Source organism: Aplysia californica, unplaced genomic scaffold (genome assembly GCF_000002075.1).
Source record: "Aplysia californica isolate F4 #8 unplaced genomic scaffold, AplCal3.0 scaffold00012, whole genome shotgun sequence".
Classification (NCBI taxonomy): Eukaryota; Metazoa; Mollusca; class Gastropoda; order Aplysiida; family Aplysiidae; genus Aplysia; species Aplysia californica.
Genome location: NW_004797282.1, coordinates 121433 through 141877, shown reverse-complemented (window position 1 = coordinate 141877; position 20445 = coordinate 121433). Strand labels below are relative to the sequence as shown.

Genomic DNA, 20445 nt, shown 5'->3' with positions numbered 1-20445 from the left:
TTTTTTTTTCTTATTTAATTTTTTCAGAATTTTGGGTATTTGTTTAGCATTTTAAAAAAAATGTTTATTAAAAACAACTTTCTAATCACTGGAGGTGAGTCCCCCCACCTTAGAATTGAGAATAGGCTTCCCGTCCAGACCCTCAGGATGTAATGTGTTAAGTTAGAAACCTACACTAGCAGCATGTCATGATTTTCTTCAAAAATAAAAAATTTAAAAATACTTCTCAAAGAAAAGCGTTCCGATTCGTCAACGATGCAGGTTCCATTTTCTCTTTGACACAGTCTGTGACTCTCCTAGTGTACAGTTAAAACACTGTCATAACAAGGAAATAAAAAGCATGTATACCTCCCCAAAAGAAAATAATTAAAAAAAAAAAATAAAAAAAAATCCAACTTCATTCCATTCGTGACCATTTCATTAAAAAATGCATACCCCCCCCCCTGCCCCCATAAAAATCCAAGCACAAGCACATCACTATAGCTTCGATCCATGGAAGAAATTTTCATTGTCTGTGACCACACAAATATTCACTGCCTCTCTCACTATCAGGGAGGGGGGGTTGATGTGAGGCAAAACATCTATTTTACAGTATTTTCATTAAATAATGCCACCACATTCACATCCACAGGCATTTTCCTCACCCACACAAACAAGCAAACACACCGTTCGGCACATCATAAAAATGTGGCGGCCGCCTCTGCATATTCCGTACCCAGCAGCCCTCGGCAAAGCAGCGTAAACTCTTTCACCACATCTCTCGTCTTCCGCTTGTTCATGCGATCCCTGTGGGAGGTAATAGTCGCACTTTCAGAAACAAAAGCAGAAACATAGCACTGATGAAACGACTGAAAACAGTCAGAGACGTTTTAACAGCCACCCGTCAAAGGCAATCACTTGTACAGATGGCTGTTCTGTTATCACAAGAAAGAACATAAAAAATTACTTCCCGGTTCACCAATTCGTTTCACCTGGGCGCCATCTTGTTTATTTTACAGGAATTCCTTCCTCATTGGTAAGCTTAGCTAAGATAAAGATAAATCATTAACAGTGGTGATATTTCTCTTGTTGCGTCTCTGTTCACATGTCTCGTCTGTCACTGCGTCTTTTAGTTTTAGTATGAGTTTAACAGCACTTGCAACACAATAAGGTCATATAAGTGCCCAAGATTAGAAGAGTTACAAGAGAGTAACAAATACAAAAGAGGAGGGATAAGAACCATAGATGTTTGATAGGAAAGAAGGAGCAAACCACCGCATTCACTGTGTTTGTGAGCATGGCTCAGTGAGTCCATGTAGCTGTGCTGTGTCCAGTGTCCGTTCACCTGTGTATTATCGTCAGTCTTTGTCTATCACTCCAACGAGTAGTGCGTTTTTTTGTTTAACCCTATCCGTACGTCGTGATTTACTATCGTATCCATACGACGTGGGGAACTCTGTGCCACCACTTTCCAAAAAGGAAATTTACTCGTTAATCCGATCTGCACACTTTGCATGGCAGTCTGTCAAAATAATTTTTTGAGAAATACTGAAAGTTTCAAAGAGATCTTCGTACAAGAAGCATTCTAAAATGTCAAGAATACAACTCCGGGGGTACAAAATGACCCCAAGGTGTACAGGTATGGCTTTTCCATCTTGCTCTATAACACTGACATTGACTTGTAGCCTTGTTTTCATTTCTAAGGAGAAAAGTTGTGTCAAAGCTGGTGTACAAAGCCTGAATTTACCTTTCCTTTATGTCTGTTTTGGTAAGAGTTTTACGGCACTTGCAATATAATAAGGTCATATAGGTCATATATAAGAGATGAAAATTAAGAGATGTTACAAGAGAGTAACAACCCCCCCAAAATAGGAGGAGAGATCAGGACGATAGATATTTGATAGGAAAGAAGGAGCAAACCACACCAGGGCATCCACCAACCACCCACTACATTTACTGTCACAAAGTGCAAAATAATATGAACACATGAAGGGCCATTAGAATCAAGACAGCAACGGATCCAAGACTACGGGATGAACAGGCTGGTTTCTGGAAAAACCGCTAAACCACCAACCAGATTGCCAAGCTGAGGATTATTGTGGAACAGTCCCTGGAGTGGAACTCCAAGCTGGTTGTCAACTTCCTTGACTATGAGAAGGCCTTTGACAGTAAAGACCGAACAACACTATGGAAGATAATGAGACACCACGGAATCCCACAGAAGTTGGTGAACCTCATCAAGAACATGTACGAAGGGACAAGTTGCAGGGTTATACATGATGGCCAGTTCACTGACAGCTTTGACATCAAGACTGGTGTGAGACAGCGATGCTTACTATCACCCTTCCTCTTCATATTGGCAATCCACTGGCTGATGAGGGAAACCACCAGAGGACACAAAAATGGTATACAGTGGACACCATGGACACAGTTGGACAATCTGGATTTTGCAGACGACTTGGTGCTTCTGTCGCACACCCAGGAACAGATGCAAGCAAAGACTTCAGTATTAAACAGCCTATCAGAGTCTGTTGGATTGAGGATCCACCCTGGAAAGCCAAAGGTCCTAAGGACAGATGCACAACAAAAGGAGCAGGTCTCAATAGAAGGAAAGGCACTAGAAAACGTAGAATCCTTCTGCTATCTTGGGAGTATAATTGACAGAGAGGGAGGAACAGGCGCTGAAATAAAGTCCCATATTGGAAAAGCACAGGCTGCTTTCATATCTTTAGATAGGATTTGGAAGACCAGAGATACCTCACTTCAAACAAAGCTGAGGATTTTCAATTCAAATGTGAAGTCGGTCCTGTTGTATGGATGTGAGACATGGAACGCAAAACAACCCCTCACCAACCCAAGATCTTCCTTCCTACCTCAACAAATTCTTTATAAACTGTTCTTTATCCTGCCGAGAGGCGCGCGGAGAAGGATACCCCTCGTTTTCCAGGATCGTCTTGAGCCAGACGGAAAGCTGCGCCACGTAGTTCTTGTTCAAGGCCATGATCACATCAGCCACAAAGTCCACAATACCCCGCTGAGATTCTCCGCCAATCGCCTGCACAAGGAAACAAAACATTTTGGCATGAATGACTAGTGACACGGTAAAAATAACTGTAAAAACAGTAAAGAACAAATCAGTATGAAAGACTTGTAAAATAATAAAAAAGAAATTGACATGAATGACCACCAAAACGGTAGAGAAGAAAATGGCATGAATGATTAATAAACCAGAAAAGAAGATTTCGGCATGAATGACTAGTAATATGATAAAGAAGAAATTGGTATAAATGACAAATGAAACAGTAAAAGGGAAATTAGATTACTAGTAAAGCAGTAAATAAATTTATATGAATGATTGGTAAAAAACATTAAAGAACGAATTTAGATGAATGACTGGGTAAAGAAGAAATTGGTAAAAATGAATTTAATTGGTATAAAGGACTAGTAAAAACAGTGAAGAAGAGACCAATATAAATGCCTACTAAAAAATTGTTTTAAAAGACAAGCAATATTTGTTGCCTCTTCAAATTTGAACTTTAAAATTCTGCAAAGCTATTGAAGTTCATAACACCAGCCAGCAACATTAATAATATGTGAGGGGAGCTGACAAATAGAGTTACTTTTTGCAATTCGAAAATTAAGATATCGGCCAAAAATCAACACAGGACTCCAATATGTAGATTTTGAACTTATGCCTATTCTTCAAGTTTAACTCACTTCAGACGGGTCACACAACAGTTGCGTGACCTCCGCTGCGACGGGTCACACGAGCCCTGCGTGACCAACTTTGGAATTTTTTTTCCGCTCTACAAATCACGCACGGATCGCGAGACCTGCCTCGTACCCTTGTTTGGCCAAGCCTGAGCTACTTAGACTTCGTTTCGTATCTCTGGGGCCGGTAGTTTTTAAGTTATTGAATGGGGTTGAACAGACCGGAACTTGCGCTTTGTTTTTTTCTATACAGCTCATAGTAATCCGACAGTCGCGTCGTAGTAACGGTCGAAGAAGTCGCATGAACCAGAATCACATAATTTCGCCGTTTTTTATACTTCTGTACGTTTTACTAGTTTTAGTGTCTCAGAATATGATGTGTCTAATAGTTAGGATCCTGGATATGTACCCGAACACGGCCCGAGTCGTAGTTTTAGGGCTAGATCTAGCACTAGTACCGGTGTTGTTTTTCGCGCAACGAAATCACAACGCCGTGCCGTACATCTGTCTATGTATTTTCAGTGTATGGGTCTGAATCAATGCACAGACCAGCTTTTATATATTCACCAAACACTTGCACATGTATACAAATCAAACCAGAACACTTTGAACTTTTATTTTTGTTGTTGTAGTGAATTTCATTCCACTTGTCACGTCTCTGGAAATTTTTTGGAAAATCAAATTCATGCCAATTTTTAAAAAATCATACAAATTAAAGTATTAAACTTAGACAACTTTGGTTTTTTGTATTAGATTAAGCTTGAATGTTACTTTACTGTGTCACAAAATAATTACAATAGTGTAATTCTGAGAGTTGTGGTGATTTATTGAAATACCCCCAAAAACGCCAGTCTTCAACGCTTGTGACTGGTGAAAGGGCCCAGTCGCAAGTGAGTTAACATGTTTTTCATCATTTCATACTTATAAAAGTATTAAGGTAGCCTACAGATTCGACGTATCTATGTCCATCGGGGTAAAATCCGAGAAGTAACGCCTCACAATAAGACAAAATCCACTCACCCTCATTATTCTGTCGACCAACAAATGTCCACGGCTTGTGACAATAGACTTGATCACTTCATTCTCCGGCCCAGCATTCAAGAACTCAATCTGAGATAATAATTAAAGAAAGAAAACCCCCCACATGTCATCAGTCACTGTTACAAAGTTATTAGTAACCATTTTACATCCCTATCAACACAAATTAGGTCATTCGGTAGGTCGGCCATAACAACTGGCAGAGTCAGCTACATCCCAACAGACAGACAGAAATTTGACCAAATAAAACAAAAAAATCTCCCCCCCCCCCCCCCCCCCCACACAAATCTTTCCAAATTATAAGAAACACTAATAAAATATGACAAAAGTGCGCACATACCATAAAGCTGCAGGACGCTTTCACAGTAGCTTGTTCTGGTAATGCCATACTTAACACAGCTGGAAGAAAAAATAAAACAAAAATAGGGAAACATCAGTAAAAGACCTTGGAAATACTGTCGGTGGAACCTGCTATAATGGTCACCTGTCCAAGACAATCAACTATATAAGCGGCCAACCTCCCCCCTCTGCATTTTTTTTTCTCAATAATAATGACACTGTCCTGGATATTCACCTGTCTAAGACAACCATTTCTTTTTTCGACAACGGGTGACCATTTAAGACAATTTTATTTGTATTTGCTACAGAAACTTGTTAAGAGGATTGGTATTAAACATTTTTTGGGGGCAGGTGTTTTATTACAGCGCTCAGAACTGCACAAGGTCATATATGAGTGTGTGGGACACAGTAAACATTTTCAGCTCGTAGGAAATTTTGAATTTTGCCTGGGTGGTGGCCGAAGCCTATTCTTATCAATCATGGACCACCAAGGGATCTTTAACGTGCGCAACTTGCACACGGGACCTCCGAGACTTTTCGGCTTTGTCCGAGAAGGTTCGGTGTAGATCTTTCTACCATAACATCAGGGGTATGACTGAAAGACAGCAGTAAGAAGGAACCAAACAGAAGCAGCAAAAAGGCAGGAGGTGAGGGTGGTAGTAGAAAGTGGAGACGAAAGCAGACGACAGAACATTGCTTGAGAGCAGGAAAGGAGGTGAAAGGAGACAATTCTTGAGAGGAAAATTTTCCGTCGCTATTCAGAGGCCACGAGAGCCCCCAATTCAAGGATTGAAAAACATAGCGCAGTCTTAAAAATAAAACCGGCCAGTACTCACACAACATCACAATACCTATCAACAGTACCAGTCAGTATTCACTAATCATCACCACTCACCTGCATGGAAAATAGCAGTAAGATCACAGTTGCAGTTCATGATAATCTTTTTGAACTTTTTCATCACCTGCAAGGCAAAGCAAAGAGAAAACCCACAATGAACAGAATCATAATGAGATACTTTCAAAGTTTACCAACCAAGACCTTATTTTGAAGTACAAACTAAGTACACTAACAGAAACTACTTCTAAGATTTGAAAAATAAAATAACTCAATCACATTATTGTCAGCACACAACACAATTAACTTCCATTTAAAAAAAAGAAGTATATAAATAGGCCTCCCTGCAAACTTCTAAATACAAAAAAATTGAACTAGTACATTTACACAAGAATAGGACATCGTATATCTATTTGTCCTAACATTCAGTCACTCTACTACATCTTACCTGGGCTAGAAAGCACATGAATCCCTCTATCACATCAGTGTAGTTTCGAATTCCTAGGAAAAAAACCCCAACCGTGTCACATTCTTTAACACAAAAGCAAATCACACAAATCAATGAAAAATAGGGTTACTTGCAAAGGTCAGAATATAAACAAAACAGAACATCATTCGTAATTTTGAGAAATCAATAACCAAAGTTACTGAATGGTCCAACCAACTTCATAGTTGTGCCAACATGGATGCCAAACTCAGTCAATGGCATTGAATGGGACTTGTTTTAGTTTTAGTAAGCATATCACGGCACTTGCAATACCAGGTCATATAAGTGCTGAAGATTAGAGGTGTTACAAAAGAATAGCAAACACAAAAAAGAAGGAGGAGACATCAGGATGGAAGATGTTTGATAGGAAAGAAGGAGCAGACTACACCAAAGCACCTGCCAACCACCCACGCACTTGTCTATTCGATTAAAGAGAAGCACACCAGCACAGTATTGATCTGGTAGAGGGTGGAAAAAGTAAGACAGACAGACAGGAGCAACAGAAGTATACGTAGGTTTTACCAGTGACACCCTCCAACAACCCTCCTTTCAGTACATAACATAACTATCACGAGAGCCTCATAAGTAAAATATTACAGGGAACAAAGTGCATTTGCTTTGTTTTTTTCTGTAAAGCATCATACCATATTGGTCAGAGAACATAATAATAATAGATTGCATTTATATAGCCCTCTATCCCATACGAATATAAGCTCTGAGCGCTTTACATCAATCACATGGTCACTGAAAATTAATAATTCATTCACACAGGATAAAATACTTCACAGTAACAAGAAAAATAACCAAAATTTGACACTGCTATACATAAACACAAGCATCACTTTGTACGTACCCGTAGTAAACATTTGCAGGGACCGTACACACACATTCTCTATTATGGCTTTAGAGAATGGAATGAAATTTTCTTGAAGCCCAAACATTAAGAGCATCTGAAAATCATTGAAATACAAAATATCGACTCAATAAGTATGCTTGCAAATACTTTTTGCTTTGATTTTTTAATTTAAAAAAATAATTCAGAAGATGTTTTACGGCACTCGCAACTGTATATGGTCATATGAGCGCCAAGGGGTGGATGTCAACAGAGAAGTCTTTACAGGGAATCAGGCTTACTCTGCTCACCTCTCTAGCTTCAACAGCACAAAGTCTGTTTCGACTTTCAAGGCACCCCGGAAATAGCGGGTCACAAGAGTGTGACAAACATACAAAAGAAGTAGAGAAAAAAATGACAAAAGTAAGGATTAGGAAAGAAAAAGCAGCAGTCCCCTGTTGTAGATGAAGCACAGTTATGAGCGTGACATTGCTGAATCAGCCCATTTACAATTCTACTGTGCATGAACGAGAAATGTCCCCCCTTTGGGAATGGCCTAAAGACACCAGTCAGTGGCACCGCCTTTTAAAAAAGGAGAATGCCAAATAACCAAAGAATTTTTATCTTTAAATGAGTGCGCACACGAGTATATATATATACAGGAAAATCAAAGCACATAATAAAGTTTGTTTTAAGTTTTGTAAGCGTTTTACAGCACTTGCAACACAAAATAAGTCATTTAGGTGCCGAAGGTTAGATATGTTACTTAAGAGTATCATACAAACAAAAAGAGAGATAAGAACCACAGAGGTTTGATAGGAAAAAAGGAGCAACTGCCAACCACACACTCTCTATACTTTTCCAATTTAGCGGCCACCTGAGTTCTAGCCCTTCAGCCCGTTTGCTTCACTTTACTTTTCCCATCCAGATACACGCGCTATAAAAACCAGTCTTTCCCAACGGCAAAAAAAAAAGGGGAGGAGGAACTACTCACTTGTTTGCATAGATCAATGATGGCGGTGCTGGGGCATCTTTGGTACAGGTTTATGACTAGTTGGGTCAGGTCGGTGGACAGAGGGGCAAAGCCATTGTCCAGTTTCTGCAAGGCTTTCTTGTACAAATCACACACAGCCTGGGGACCAGATAGACCATCTTTACTTCCCCGGATAAAAGACTCTTAGAGACAATATAAGTTCAGCAAGATTACTTCCCAAAATAAAATTTAAAAGTTTCTATTTTGGAGACAATTATATATTTTCTGCATTGTATCTTTTCCCCCAATAATAAAAATGTATATTTTAGAGGCAATGATACATTTTCTGCATCTTTACTTCCCCAGATAAAAAGAATTTTAATCTTAGAGACAATTATATATTTTCTGCACGTTTTCTTCACAAGATAAAAGAATTTCTTTCTTAGAGGAAATGATATATTTTCTGCATTTTTACTTCCCCCAGATAAAAGAATTTTAGTCTTAGAGACAATTATATATTTTCTGCATGTTTACTTCTCCAGGTAAAAAAAGAATTTAAATCTTAGTGACTATAATATAAGTTTTGCAATTTTACTGCACAAGACAAGGAATTTCTAACTTTGAAAAAATAATATATGTTCTGTATTTTTTCTACATCAATATACAGGAATTGTTATTTTTCAAAAGATAACACATGGTTTAAGTCTTTTCTTTCTTTCTGCATAAGATAAAGGAATTTATATTTTAGATAAGGAATACAAATTATATATTTTATCCAACAAACGAAAAATATTCTGGTTGAAATTATAAAATTTATCTCATGAATTTATTTCACATTACACCCCAACTCGCCCGCGAATTTCCTTACGCGCTCCGCCCTAACTCGCTTGTGTCGAACTAGCGTCTTTAGAAAAGAAGTATCGCCTTGTCTGGGCTGAGATTTTGATTTGCATAGTTATTGCAAAAAGTTTCTTCTTTCTTCTTTCGTTTTATACTGAAACGAAATTTTTCGGACCAGCAGTTTGAGTAATAAGAGCCGGTCGAAGTGCAATTGCGTTACCGACACTTTGAAGATGTCTTGACTTGTTGAAAAGCGACACAATTGAGTTCGAAAGAGGAAATAACGATTGATTTGAGCAAAAACAAAAATATGACAAATCGGATGACTCAGATTTTGATGAAAACATTGTAGCAAGAGTTCGGGGCCATTCAGATTCATCAGATGTAGAAAATCTAGAATTTACATCTAGGGCCCGACCACGAGGCTAAGAGTGACAGTGACAGGTCGACACCCCGATTGAACTAAAGTTAGAACATTTCCAACAGTCTGCGCATACACAAAGTTATATTTTTCTTAAACTACATTCATTTTTCTTTTAAACTTTTATTTTTTCAGGAATTTTGGAATTTGTTTAGTATTTTTTAAATGCTTGTATTCACGGGAGGTGGGTTCCTTCCCCTTGCTTAGGATCTAACAATGGACTTCCCGTCCAGACCCTTAGGGTGTAATGGGTTAACAATTCAATTTCTAAATAATAACATACATTTTTCATTAGGAAAATTTACCACAATTTGCTCAACTCGAGAGAAATTATGTATTTCCCAACTCTATAGCTTTACATCAATACAGATAAATAATCCTACCTCTAATAACCTTACAGTATTGCCAGGGGTTAAAAGAATACAATTTCCAAAATACACAATCATATACAAGCATGTTAACATTAAATGTCGGCAGATTCTGCGAGAGCGGCCAGAATGATCAATACATTGAATTCATCACTGACAAAACACACACACACACACACACACAATTAAGAGAAACTAGTTTCTCTCCGCACCTCAATAATGCCAGTGTCAAACAGCCAAGCGTAGGCAATTTTCTGAACGGCTGTTGAGATCTTCTGGAGTATCACATATATCTGGGGGGGGAAAAAGAAACCGCGCAAAATGAGTCAATACTTTGAGCAGAATGAAAATGAACTTTGTGCAAGAAAAGCAGTATAAAAACATGCAAAATTAATTTCTTTTGAATATTATATGTAGTCAAACGTATCTAAGATGACCATCCTCAATTAAGGAGAAAAGAAGTCCCCAAACAGAACCATATTTGGAGTGGGGAAAGGTGCTGTTATTGATCCAGGCAAGGAAATGCGAGAACAGACAAGAATAACAGAGGGGAAAAAAAGTAAGTAGTTTTCGTAAACAAGTAAAATATTTTTTACACATAACAGACTCTGAGTCTGTTTCTCTTAACTCACTCAACACTCAACACTAGGCCTACACTTCCGGGTTGTCAGTTAGCCATACTGATTTTTACTTCTTGAAAAACTGGAAACCCCCCCCCCCCCCTAAATTTTAACGTATCCTACCCAAATTACGTACACATTTTATTCAAACCTTTATTTGTGTATATTAATAATATGAAGGCAAAATATGTCACAGTTTTTAAGCAATACTCCATGGAAAAAGGTCTATTTACTGAGTAAAAAAGTAAACAAAAAGCGAAGAAAGGAAGTGCATTCAAATTTCGGATCCTCTCACATGATTCACGAATATAGCTTTCCTTGTTCTAAATTTGGGCTTGCACTTCTGGTCACAGTCTGTTTCAAACGAAAAATGGTTACTTTTCCAATTAGGCTATAGTCTGCTTCACACAAAGGTAGTGTTTTTTGGTCACGAAAGCAACATTTTCCATACCGATACTGTTGACGTTAGGGTTGGAGCGCCGCGTGCGCATATCAATAATATAAGCGTTAGGTCTGGGTGAGTTAAGTTGAATAGTGGGAAACCAGAAAAACATGACAGGAAAGAAGTTATACAGACAGACCGAAGTAACAGAGTGAAAGAAAAAAACATAGGATTACTGGTTGCGCCCTCCAACCACCTGCAGTGTGAGTGTGTGTCTGTGTACGCACGCGTGCGCCTGCATATGTGAAAGGAGGAAGGAGAGGAGGGAGAGGAAGATGGGGCGAGGGAAGGAGAGAGAGAGAGACAGAGAGGAGAGAGATGGGGAGAGAGAGAGAGGGAGAGAGAGAAGGAGAGAGAGAGAGAGAGAGAGAGAGAGAGACAGAGAGACAACACAGAGAGAAAGAGAGAGAGAGAGAGAGAGAGAGAGAGAGAGAGAAAGACAGACACGGAGAGACAGACACAGAGAGAAAGAGAGAGAGAGAGAGAGAGAGAGAGAGAGAGAGAAAGACAGACACGGAGAGACAGAACACAGAGAGAAAGAGAGAGAGAGAGAGAGAGAGAGAGAGAGAGAGAGAGAGAGAGAGAGAGAGAGAGAGAGAGAAAGACAGACACGGAGAGACAGACACAGAGAGAAAGAGAGAGAGAGAGAGAGAGAGAGAGAGAGAGAGAAAGACAGACACGGAGAGACAGACACAGAGAGAAAGAGAGAGAGAGAGAGAGAGAGAGAGAGATAGAGAGAGATAGAGAGAGAGAGAGAATAATAAGAGATGCAGACAGCAAGAGCGAAATAAAGACAAAAAGACGGGGGTTAGTGCAAAGAAAGACAGACAAATAAGAAGGGAGAGAGAAAGAGAGAGAGAGAGAAAAAAAAATCTGTCCTTTTGGATCCCTACTCCTCCCACAATCCCAACAGCCCACTAGTCAGAGCCTCACAGGGTCCGAGTTCTCCTGTTGTTTATGCTGCTGCTGATTCTTCTTCTCCTTCTCTTCCCACTCCAGACCAGTGTCCAATGAGCCAAACAGCCAGGCGAAGATGTTGACCGTTGTGTGGACATCGGCTCGGTTTGTGGGGCATGGCTGAGATGAGAGCATAAAAAACACACAAAAATTAAGAATGAACGATATGTGGCAATGCGTAAACATGTCTTCGTAAAATACAAGAGCCGGTCTTATCCACATCAACAGGGAAGTCCTTAACTTATTTTGTTTTAGGAAGAAAGGCACGTTGAGACAATACCGGTCTTTTGCTTTTAGTAAGAGTTTTACGGCACTTGCAACTCAATTGTGTCATAAATTATGTAAGTGCCGAAGATTAGAGGTATTAAAAGAGTGTTACATACAAAGAAATAAAGGAAATAATTAAATCAGGACGACAGATGTTTAATACACCCGTAAGTAACGGTTAAACAAGGAAAAGGAAAAATAAACAGAGAAACAACAGGGGGAAAGTGAAGAAGTAGGACATGTCAGTGGTGCCCTCCAACCACCCACTTTAAACCATGCAAAAAACACAAATCTACAAACACAAACACCACTAGCTGCAGACTTCATAAAGATTTCTATCAGATAATCCTGGTCCACAGGGACATTTGACAACATTGCTAGATGTAGGATGTGTCGGCATTTGTGCGCATGTGTGTGTGCCAAAAGATGACTCCATTTTATAAAATTTTGAAAACAAGCAAAAATTAAACAAAGCAACAAAAAAACAAAACAACTACTCACAGGCATCTCGGCCAGGGCCTCCAAGTGGCGTATGTGTGGGGAGATCATGGAATCCAGATAGTGCATGATCTCCTCTGTCTGCATGACTGACAAGACATGACCCACACTGGACATCAGCCGCAGCAGGTCGCGGGACTGCAGAGAGAGAGAGAGAGGTCAGTCCATAATGAACAATTATGAAAAGGGACCAAAACAAAACCCCAAAAATAATTAATAAAACAAACCAAAGAACAAAAACCCCAAAGCAATCCCTACAAAGTCAGTACCGCTTTACGACCATGATAAAAAATGGATATTACCACCGTTTTTTTCTTGTAAGCCAGCTGTAACAAATTCACCATAAACTCTCCATTGGCCGATGAATTTCTTTCTCATCCTAACACTTTTTTTTCTTCTTCACAGCAAAGTACATGTTTATTCTTAGATTCACAAGTTAATTCACTCAAAATTCACACCGTAAAGTCATTATACTGCAGTATATATACTATGCCACAGATGCAGGACGGTAAAGAGATCTAAGAAAATAAAACTGCAAAGAGAGGAGACAATTTATTGTCAGCACATATGTAGCATCTGATCTGATTATTCATTAATGTTATGAGTTATAATCTAAGAACATACTATAGAACTCAAGAAATTATAGTCTACACATATCATGGACAAAAAGGAATGTGAAAAGGAGTGCTTGAGTAGAACACACACACAAAAAAGCATAACTTTAAAAAAATGGGTGTATATTTGAGGTTGGCACTTTGAATTCACAATTTCATTCAACCACAAGGTGAGAGTCAGATTCATTAAAGGTGCTTGTACTTACTTTTAGGACGTTTGCCTCGAAAGATTTCTGCAAAATAAGTAAAAAAGAAAACACTGAAAATACCATAATAAGGTACATCAACACTAGCACTGACACAACAGGCACAAGGAACAAAACCAACAGCACAGCAACATTTTATCCTCACAGAAAAAATATTAAATCCTCTAAAGTATCTCTAAAACTAAAATGGCACATACATTCTGTCTTAAAATCAGCACTTTGCTAACAACACTAAAAAAAAACCCCAATCCCACCCAGGACAAAGAAGTTTAAAAAAAAAGGAAAAAAATGCAACAATGAGATGTAAAATTGTTTATCCATTTTTTAAACTCATAAGCGTAATTTAGTTTTAGTAAGAGTTTTACGGCACTTACAACACAATAAGGTCATATAAGTGCCCAAGATTAGAGATGTTACAAGAGAGTAACAAACACAAAACAGAAGGAGGAGATAAAGGACGATAGATGTTTGATAGGAAAAAAGGAGCAATCCACACCAGAGCACCCGCCAACCACCCGCTCATAAGCGTAAAGTAAAAAAAAAGTTGACCCACGGGCCACCCCAGTACCTGACAGGCCACTAATATCTGATGGGCAAATGGCCGGAGGTGGGAGAGATTCTCTCTGGTGATGTCCTTGAGCGCGATGGTGGCGGCCGTGCCCACCTCGGGGTTGGTGATTCCCTGCAGGACCAGCGGCAGCACGCTGCTCAGCGTCTCCGGGTGCCACCGCATCCACTCCGCAAACGACCCTGACCATACAGGAAAATAAGTTTTTTTGGTTTTTTTAAGTTAAAGTTCTACGGCACTTGCAACACAATTAAGTGATATAAGTGCCAAAGACCAGGGGTGTTACAAGAGAGTAACAAACACAAAAAAGAAGGAGAGATAAGAGCAATAGATGTTTGATAGGAAAGAAGGAGCAAACCACACCAGAGCACCTGCCAACCACCCACAAATAAGAAGTTATGCTCAGTTATAATAATAATAATAATAATAATAATGATGATGATAATAATAATAATGCAGATCATTTCTATAACGTCTACTCCCATGTGCTTACAGCTCTAGGTGTACATCCAAGTACACAGAACAACAACTGTTTAAAAAATTAATATTTCCTCATATGAATGAAGAGAGTCAACGTGATTCAATTGATGCCAATATAAAAAAAAAAAAACAGAAAAAAAACACCCCAATTTTCAAGTTCTGGGTGAAAAACACTAACCATAAAAAAACCCAACTTCATGAGCAACAACAAATTCAAAACATGAATAACTGCATCCCGAGTAAAGAAAGGGAGCAAGTAGGGACAAAGAAGAACTCTGCAAGGACCAGATTAAAAGCAAGAAAATAACCACAAGAAGCAATCACTATATTGTGCTCAGTGACAAAGTGTGTATGTCGCTGCATTGACGTTATTCTCACCAATCATATTGAGGGCTGTGGAGATCTGTTGGGAGTTGACAAAAGGAATTTCCCGGATGACGGAGAAAAGCTTCGGTATATGGGTGGCCTCGTCTGTCGGAACGCTCTCAGACACAGAGGAAAAGACAAACAAGACGGCTTCCACATCCTGTAGGAGAAAAAAAGAAAAGACGACTTAATTCTTCCAGCTTGTTCATTGGTTAGTATTGTTTTCTATGAAAAAAAAAAGTAAAAATTTATCTTGGATAGAAGTCAAGATATTTGCTTTTGAACAAGGTGGGGGTCACCAAGTTTCAGAGGTAAAAGGCAAATATATATTAATATCATATACAAGAGACAGTTACATAAAAGCAGTCAAGAGTTGAGCCGAAAACAGATAGAAAAAAAAGCAAAACTTTCAAGCATTGACAGAAAAGTGAGGGTCCAGCTCTTGACATCAGGCATGTCAAATTTAGGGTCCTCCACCTAGGACTTACATCAGTTAGTTTAAAAAAGTTATAGTAGAGGTTTTACGGCGCTTGCAACTGCATAAGGTCATATGAGCGCCAGTAGATTAGAGGTGTTACAAGAGAGTACCAAACACACAAAAAAAGAAGGAGAGATAAGGACGATATATGTTTCATAGGAAAGAAGAAGCAAACCACACCAGAGCACCCGCCAACCACCTATAGTTATGTCAGTACAGACTAAAAAGGGTAAAAGAAATAAAAGTACAAACATAGGAAAAAACCCCAAAAGACCCGATTACCCCACTAAAAAGACACACAAACACACCTAGAGTTATATCAGTACAGACGAAAGAGGGCAAAAGAAATAAAAAGTATGGGTAAAGGAAAAAAAAACAACAACCAAGATCCGATAACCCTGCTAAAAAGACACACACACACACACACACACACACAAACTCAAACCTTCCACACACACACACAAACAACTGACCTGCCAGTCCTGCGAGGTTGCCCGCTTGCTCATCTCAGTCAGCGCCATGAGACAGTTGACCAGCTGAGCCAGGAGCTCGGTACATAGTATGCTGTACGAGTACATCTGTATGACAACGTACCAGTACATCTTATTACAATTGACATTGGTAGCACACACACTTAGGTCTCTTATCAAAACTTCAGGCTCCATGACCGATTGTGACCGTAAACTGATTTTAAAAATATATTTCACCCAAAGGGATGATGCTTTCTGATTTCAGTTACCCCCACCCCCAATTACTTTGTTCACAAATATATATTTTTTTGGTAAGTGTATTATGGCGCTCGCAACTGCATAAGGTCATATGAGTGTGCGGGTCACATTAAGCATCCACTTTGTTCAATTCGGAGACAACTATACAATAAAATAAACGGTGAGTAGCATAAAATATAGTCCAAAGCACTGTCATTGTAAAGTATAGACTCCTTTTTAACGCTTTCAGCAGTCACAGAAAGGTACATGGCCCAATGAAAAAGGACAACAATATTATATTTTAACCATTCTAATTAACCCCTTTAGTGTTGCAGGTAAATAAACCTAGTCTGCTCAGGGGTGAACCCACTCTACATACCATAATTTTTTTATTCACGAATATTTCCTCATGAATTTGTGCATGTACATTCTACATTGAACCACATTTCTATTGATATAATTTTGGGGGGATTTCATTGAGTTACATGGAGAAAAGTTGGAATTAGTAACAAGATGCCAAAACAGCACCACCAAACATAAAGATTACAACACATGGTAATGATAAACTGAGACCAAAAAAGGGGAATACATGTTGTGTAAGTGTTCGCAGGTAAAAAGGAAGTGACAAGAGGCTTTGCCTACATTATACAATGCTCGTACAATTCATATATATTATATATATACACGTAAGCTCATCTGTGTTTACTGCCAGTAAATCATTTTTGTGTGGTAGATGTGTAGATCTACATCTAATCTTCTCTGCGAGCTAAAATCTAAATCTGATGCTTTCTTGTTTTTTGTTTTAATAGAGGTTTTACGGCACTCGCAACTGCATAAGGTCATATGAGCCCCAACGTGTGGATGTCAAAAGAGAAGTCCTTACAGGGAATCAGATTTACCCTGCTCACCTCTCTAGCTTCAACATCACAAAGTCTGCTTCGACTATCAAGGCACCCCAGAAATAGCGGGTCACAAGAGTGTGACAAACATACAAAAGAAATAGAGGAAAAATGACGATAGTAAGGATTAGGAAAGAAAAAGCAGCAATTCTCTGTTACAGTTCAGGCACAGTTATGAGCATGACATCAATGAATCAGCCCATTTACAATTACAATTCTACTGTGCATAAAAACTTGAGATGTTAATGTCCCCCCTCCCCTTTGGGAATGGCCTAAAGACACTTCAGTCAGTAGCACCGCCCCAGGGGGTATCTGACGCTTTCGAATGGAGGGAAAACGGATGTAAACATAAAGGGAAGTTAGTCCAATAATAATTACAAGATTTTAGCAGTAACTTCCCTTATAATGTGTATCAAAACAACCTCTGTCACAGTTCCGTAAATTCTACGGGCGGGGCAGCGAAGAGGTTAAAAGAACAACAAAAAACCCATAAAATCATTTGATGTATATAAACAGAGGTGGCTTTTCTATCAGACAAAAAGCTGCACAAACGCGCAAGATCTTCCATTGCCCCCCCCGCGGGTGAAATGAGCAAAATTTGTGTAAAGTGCCTTTCCCTGTCACAACGTTAGGCCCTTGACAGGGTTTGAACTCATGACATTGCAACTGCGAGCCAAACAACCTAACCACTAGCCTACCAGCGTATCATCTGAGGCTTGAAACATTACACATGTACTGCAGCTATCTCTGGACCAAGTGATATAGCAGTTAGCCACACTCCTAGACAAGATGGTTGAATATGGGACTGAGAAAATTAACCAAAATTTTCGGAAATCTTTACGAACAGCTGAACATACCATTGTGTCCCCAATGTCTTGTCTGTAACAGCGAAACTGCTCTTTCTCTTCTGCAAAAGAAAAATGAAAACTGTTAAACTCTTCAAAGAACAAAAGTATCGGAACTGCTGCTGTTACACAAACAATCAAAACAAGATTATTGGATAATGATCTATCATGAGTCAGTTTAATAATGGCTTTACTCTGCCTTGGACTGAATGACAGTAGATAAGCAGATCACATGAGAGTTACATTGATGATGTTTGCCAGGTCCAAGGAAGCCTAAGAAAGGCTAAAACAGATAGAACTATCAGATACCATTTTATAACTTGAATTTTCTTTCGCAATTTTTCATGCCCTTCTATATATTAAAATTTTCCACCATTCATTAAAATAAACTGGTTTTCAACATAGTAAAAAATCAGGTCTGAGAAAATTCATGAGTTGGCCCATATTATGTGCCCCAACACCATCGATATTATGTAAAATGCAAAAAGTGTCCATTAGGAACCCATTGTAAGTGGGGTGTGTCAAGCACATCAACTAAACGTACCTAACGACCAGGAAGAGTAGTCTGAGTCTGACGGAAACCTGGCTTTGATGAGTAACACCTCGATGAGGGAGAAGAAGATGGGCTTGAACACCTCCATGAGAGGCATGAAGTCCTCCTCTGAGATCATACTCAGCTCGTCCTGAAACGTGCAAGAGGCATAGCGAGTTTTTGGGTGAGTCACAAAAGTACCCACTCAGCCACACTAACCAGTATTTCATTTAGGGGTGAAAACTCAAGTTATGATATCATGAAATATTGTTTTGTTTAGTAAGAGTTTTACTGCCCTCGCTACTCCATAAGATAAAATACTGCCAAAATTGGAGAAGGAAAGGGGCTTCAGAACATACTCATGTCAAAATTCTCTGAAACATATACTGTACAATTTTCATATCTCTCTCTTGCACTCTAAAACTGCAGCTTCAAATCTAATAAAAATGTTTATTTACACAAAACAGCTAGAATATAAAAAAAGGGGGAAGCAATAGTTTAAAGTAAGGGGCGTGTGTCATTTAAGCACATCATACTTTCTGTCTCCCATCTGTCAACTTGTAAAGCCCAAAACAGAACCAGTATCTGCAAACCCCAATCAATTCAGAATAAAGTTGATATGTAAAGTGTGCATTCCTTTTCTGTATCTTTACTGAAAATCTTTTATGGCCATTAAATTAGTTTTTCTCATGGTAAATGTACCCAAACCTCTTACCTGTAACAGGTACCAGAAGGTGAACGTTTGATCACTGCAGCTCTCATCTACAGGGAAATGACCAGGCAATCCTGTGCAAGTCTGCACTCCATTGGCAGCAAGGAGAGGAAACGGGTGGGGAGGGGGAAGAGAGAGAGAGTGAGAGAGAGAGAGAGAGAGGATGAGAAACACGAACCATAACAATATATACATATTGCACTACTACAAATTCAAAACATGAACAACAGTGAGTCAAGAGTAAAGAGTAAGAGGGAGTCAAGACAAAGAAGAACTCTGTAAGGACCAGCAAATTAAGGCAATAGAATAACCGCAAGAAGAAATCATATTGTTCTCAGAGAGAGAGTGTGTATTGTAGCAACATTGACATTAATCACAACCCTTATCAAAATACAGGGATGGAATTGGCCTATCATAGTCTCCCAGTGGCCTGGAAAGAGATACCAGCATTTTCGAAGGACCATAAAAGCAGCACCTACATTGAGTGAGCTGTGTAATATTTTTCTAATTTTGCTTCTCTTAAAACTCAGATTTGTTTTCTTATGAATACCAATTACTTTATCAAACATAGACAAATTAGTTTTAAATATAACAAAACAACAGATACGTAATCGATAGAATTAGTCATCATAGGCGTACCAGGATCATCTGTAGCAGAGACATCGTGTTCTGTTTCACCTCCTCGGGGCCCAGCACCGACTCTACGATCAGCTTCGTGTGGTTCTCTGACAGCGACACTACCACACGGCAGATGCCTTCACACGTTTCCTTCAGAGGAAAACCAACAACATTTAACTTTAACGCATAGAACAATTGCGCTATTAGAAAACCAACAATACTTAACATTAGCACAAAATACAATTTCGCTTTATCAAAAAAAACATACAACATTTAACTTTAACACATAATATAATTTCAATTTTTTAAAAATTATATTATCAAAGGTCAGGCTTTTCCATCAATAACTTTTGGTAAAAAAATCAATTCATTCTTGAAAAATGTTAAGAGCATCACCTCTTATCTCATTAGAGTGAATTGGGTTTTTTTGGTAAGTGTTTTACGTAGCTCGCAACTGCATAAGGTCATATGAGCGCGCGGGACACACTTAACATGTTCCGTTGCTTTTGAGTTTTGCCCGAGTGGTGGCAGAAGCCTACTCTTATCGATTTTGGACCACCAAAGGATCTTTAACGGGCGCAACTTGCTCACGTGACCTCAGAAATATATTCGCCCTTGTCCGATAAGGCTAGGTGTAGATCTTTACTACCAGAAGATCAGGGGTGTGGCTGAAAGACAGCAGTAAAAAGGAGCCAAGGAGAAGCAGTGGAAAGGCGGCAGAAAGAGTCAGGAGCCCAGAGGAAGGGGTGGGGGCAGAAAGTGGAGACGAAAGCAGACGACAGAATATTGCTAGAGAGTAGGAAAGGAGGTGAA

General features: G+C 39.1%; 1 protein-coding gene across 3 annotated transcripts in view; it reads right to left on the bottom strand.

Annotated features, from left to right (window-relative positions):
* The window catches only part of LOC101862697 (importin-13), a 34775-nt gene continuing 14330 nt past the window's right edge, over nt 1-20445 (bottom strand). Inside the window, exons 12-30 of one of the 3 annotated variants that reach the window (XM_013083860.2) lie at nt 19654-19782; nt 19018-19098; nt 18315-18453; nt 17783-17832; nt 15793-15921; nt 14854-15001; nt 13996-14177; nt 13428-13454; nt 12611-12745; nt 11819-11962; nt 10036-10116; nt 8216-8353; nt 7243-7339; nt 6351-6403; nt 5963-6029; nt 5069-5127; nt 4711-4800; nt 2853-3034; nt 1-807 (exon numbers count right to left, since the gene is read on the bottom strand). In XM_013083860.2, the coding sequence (XP_012939314.1) occupies nt 678-807; nt 2853-3034; nt 4711-4800; nt 5069-5127; nt 5963-6029; nt 6351-6403; nt 7243-7339; nt 8216-8353; nt 10036-10116; nt 11819-11962; nt 12611-12745; nt 13428-13454; nt 13996-14177; nt 14854-15001; nt 15793-15921; nt 17783-17832; nt 18315-18453; nt 19018-19098; nt 19654-19782 (2061 nt within the window). In that variant the 3' untranslated portion in view covers nt 1-677. The remainder of the gene's footprint in view (nt 808-2852; nt 3035-4710; nt 4801-5068; nt 5128-5962; nt 6030-6350; nt 6404-7242; nt 7340-8215; nt 8354-10035; nt 10117-11818; nt 11963-12610; nt 12746-13427; nt 13455-13995; nt 14178-14853; nt 15002-15792; nt 15922-17782; nt 17833-18314; nt 18454-19017; nt 19099-19653; nt 19783-20445) is intronic. The other 2 variants (XM_013083864.2, XM_005090038.3) reach the window with 2 other exon arrangements.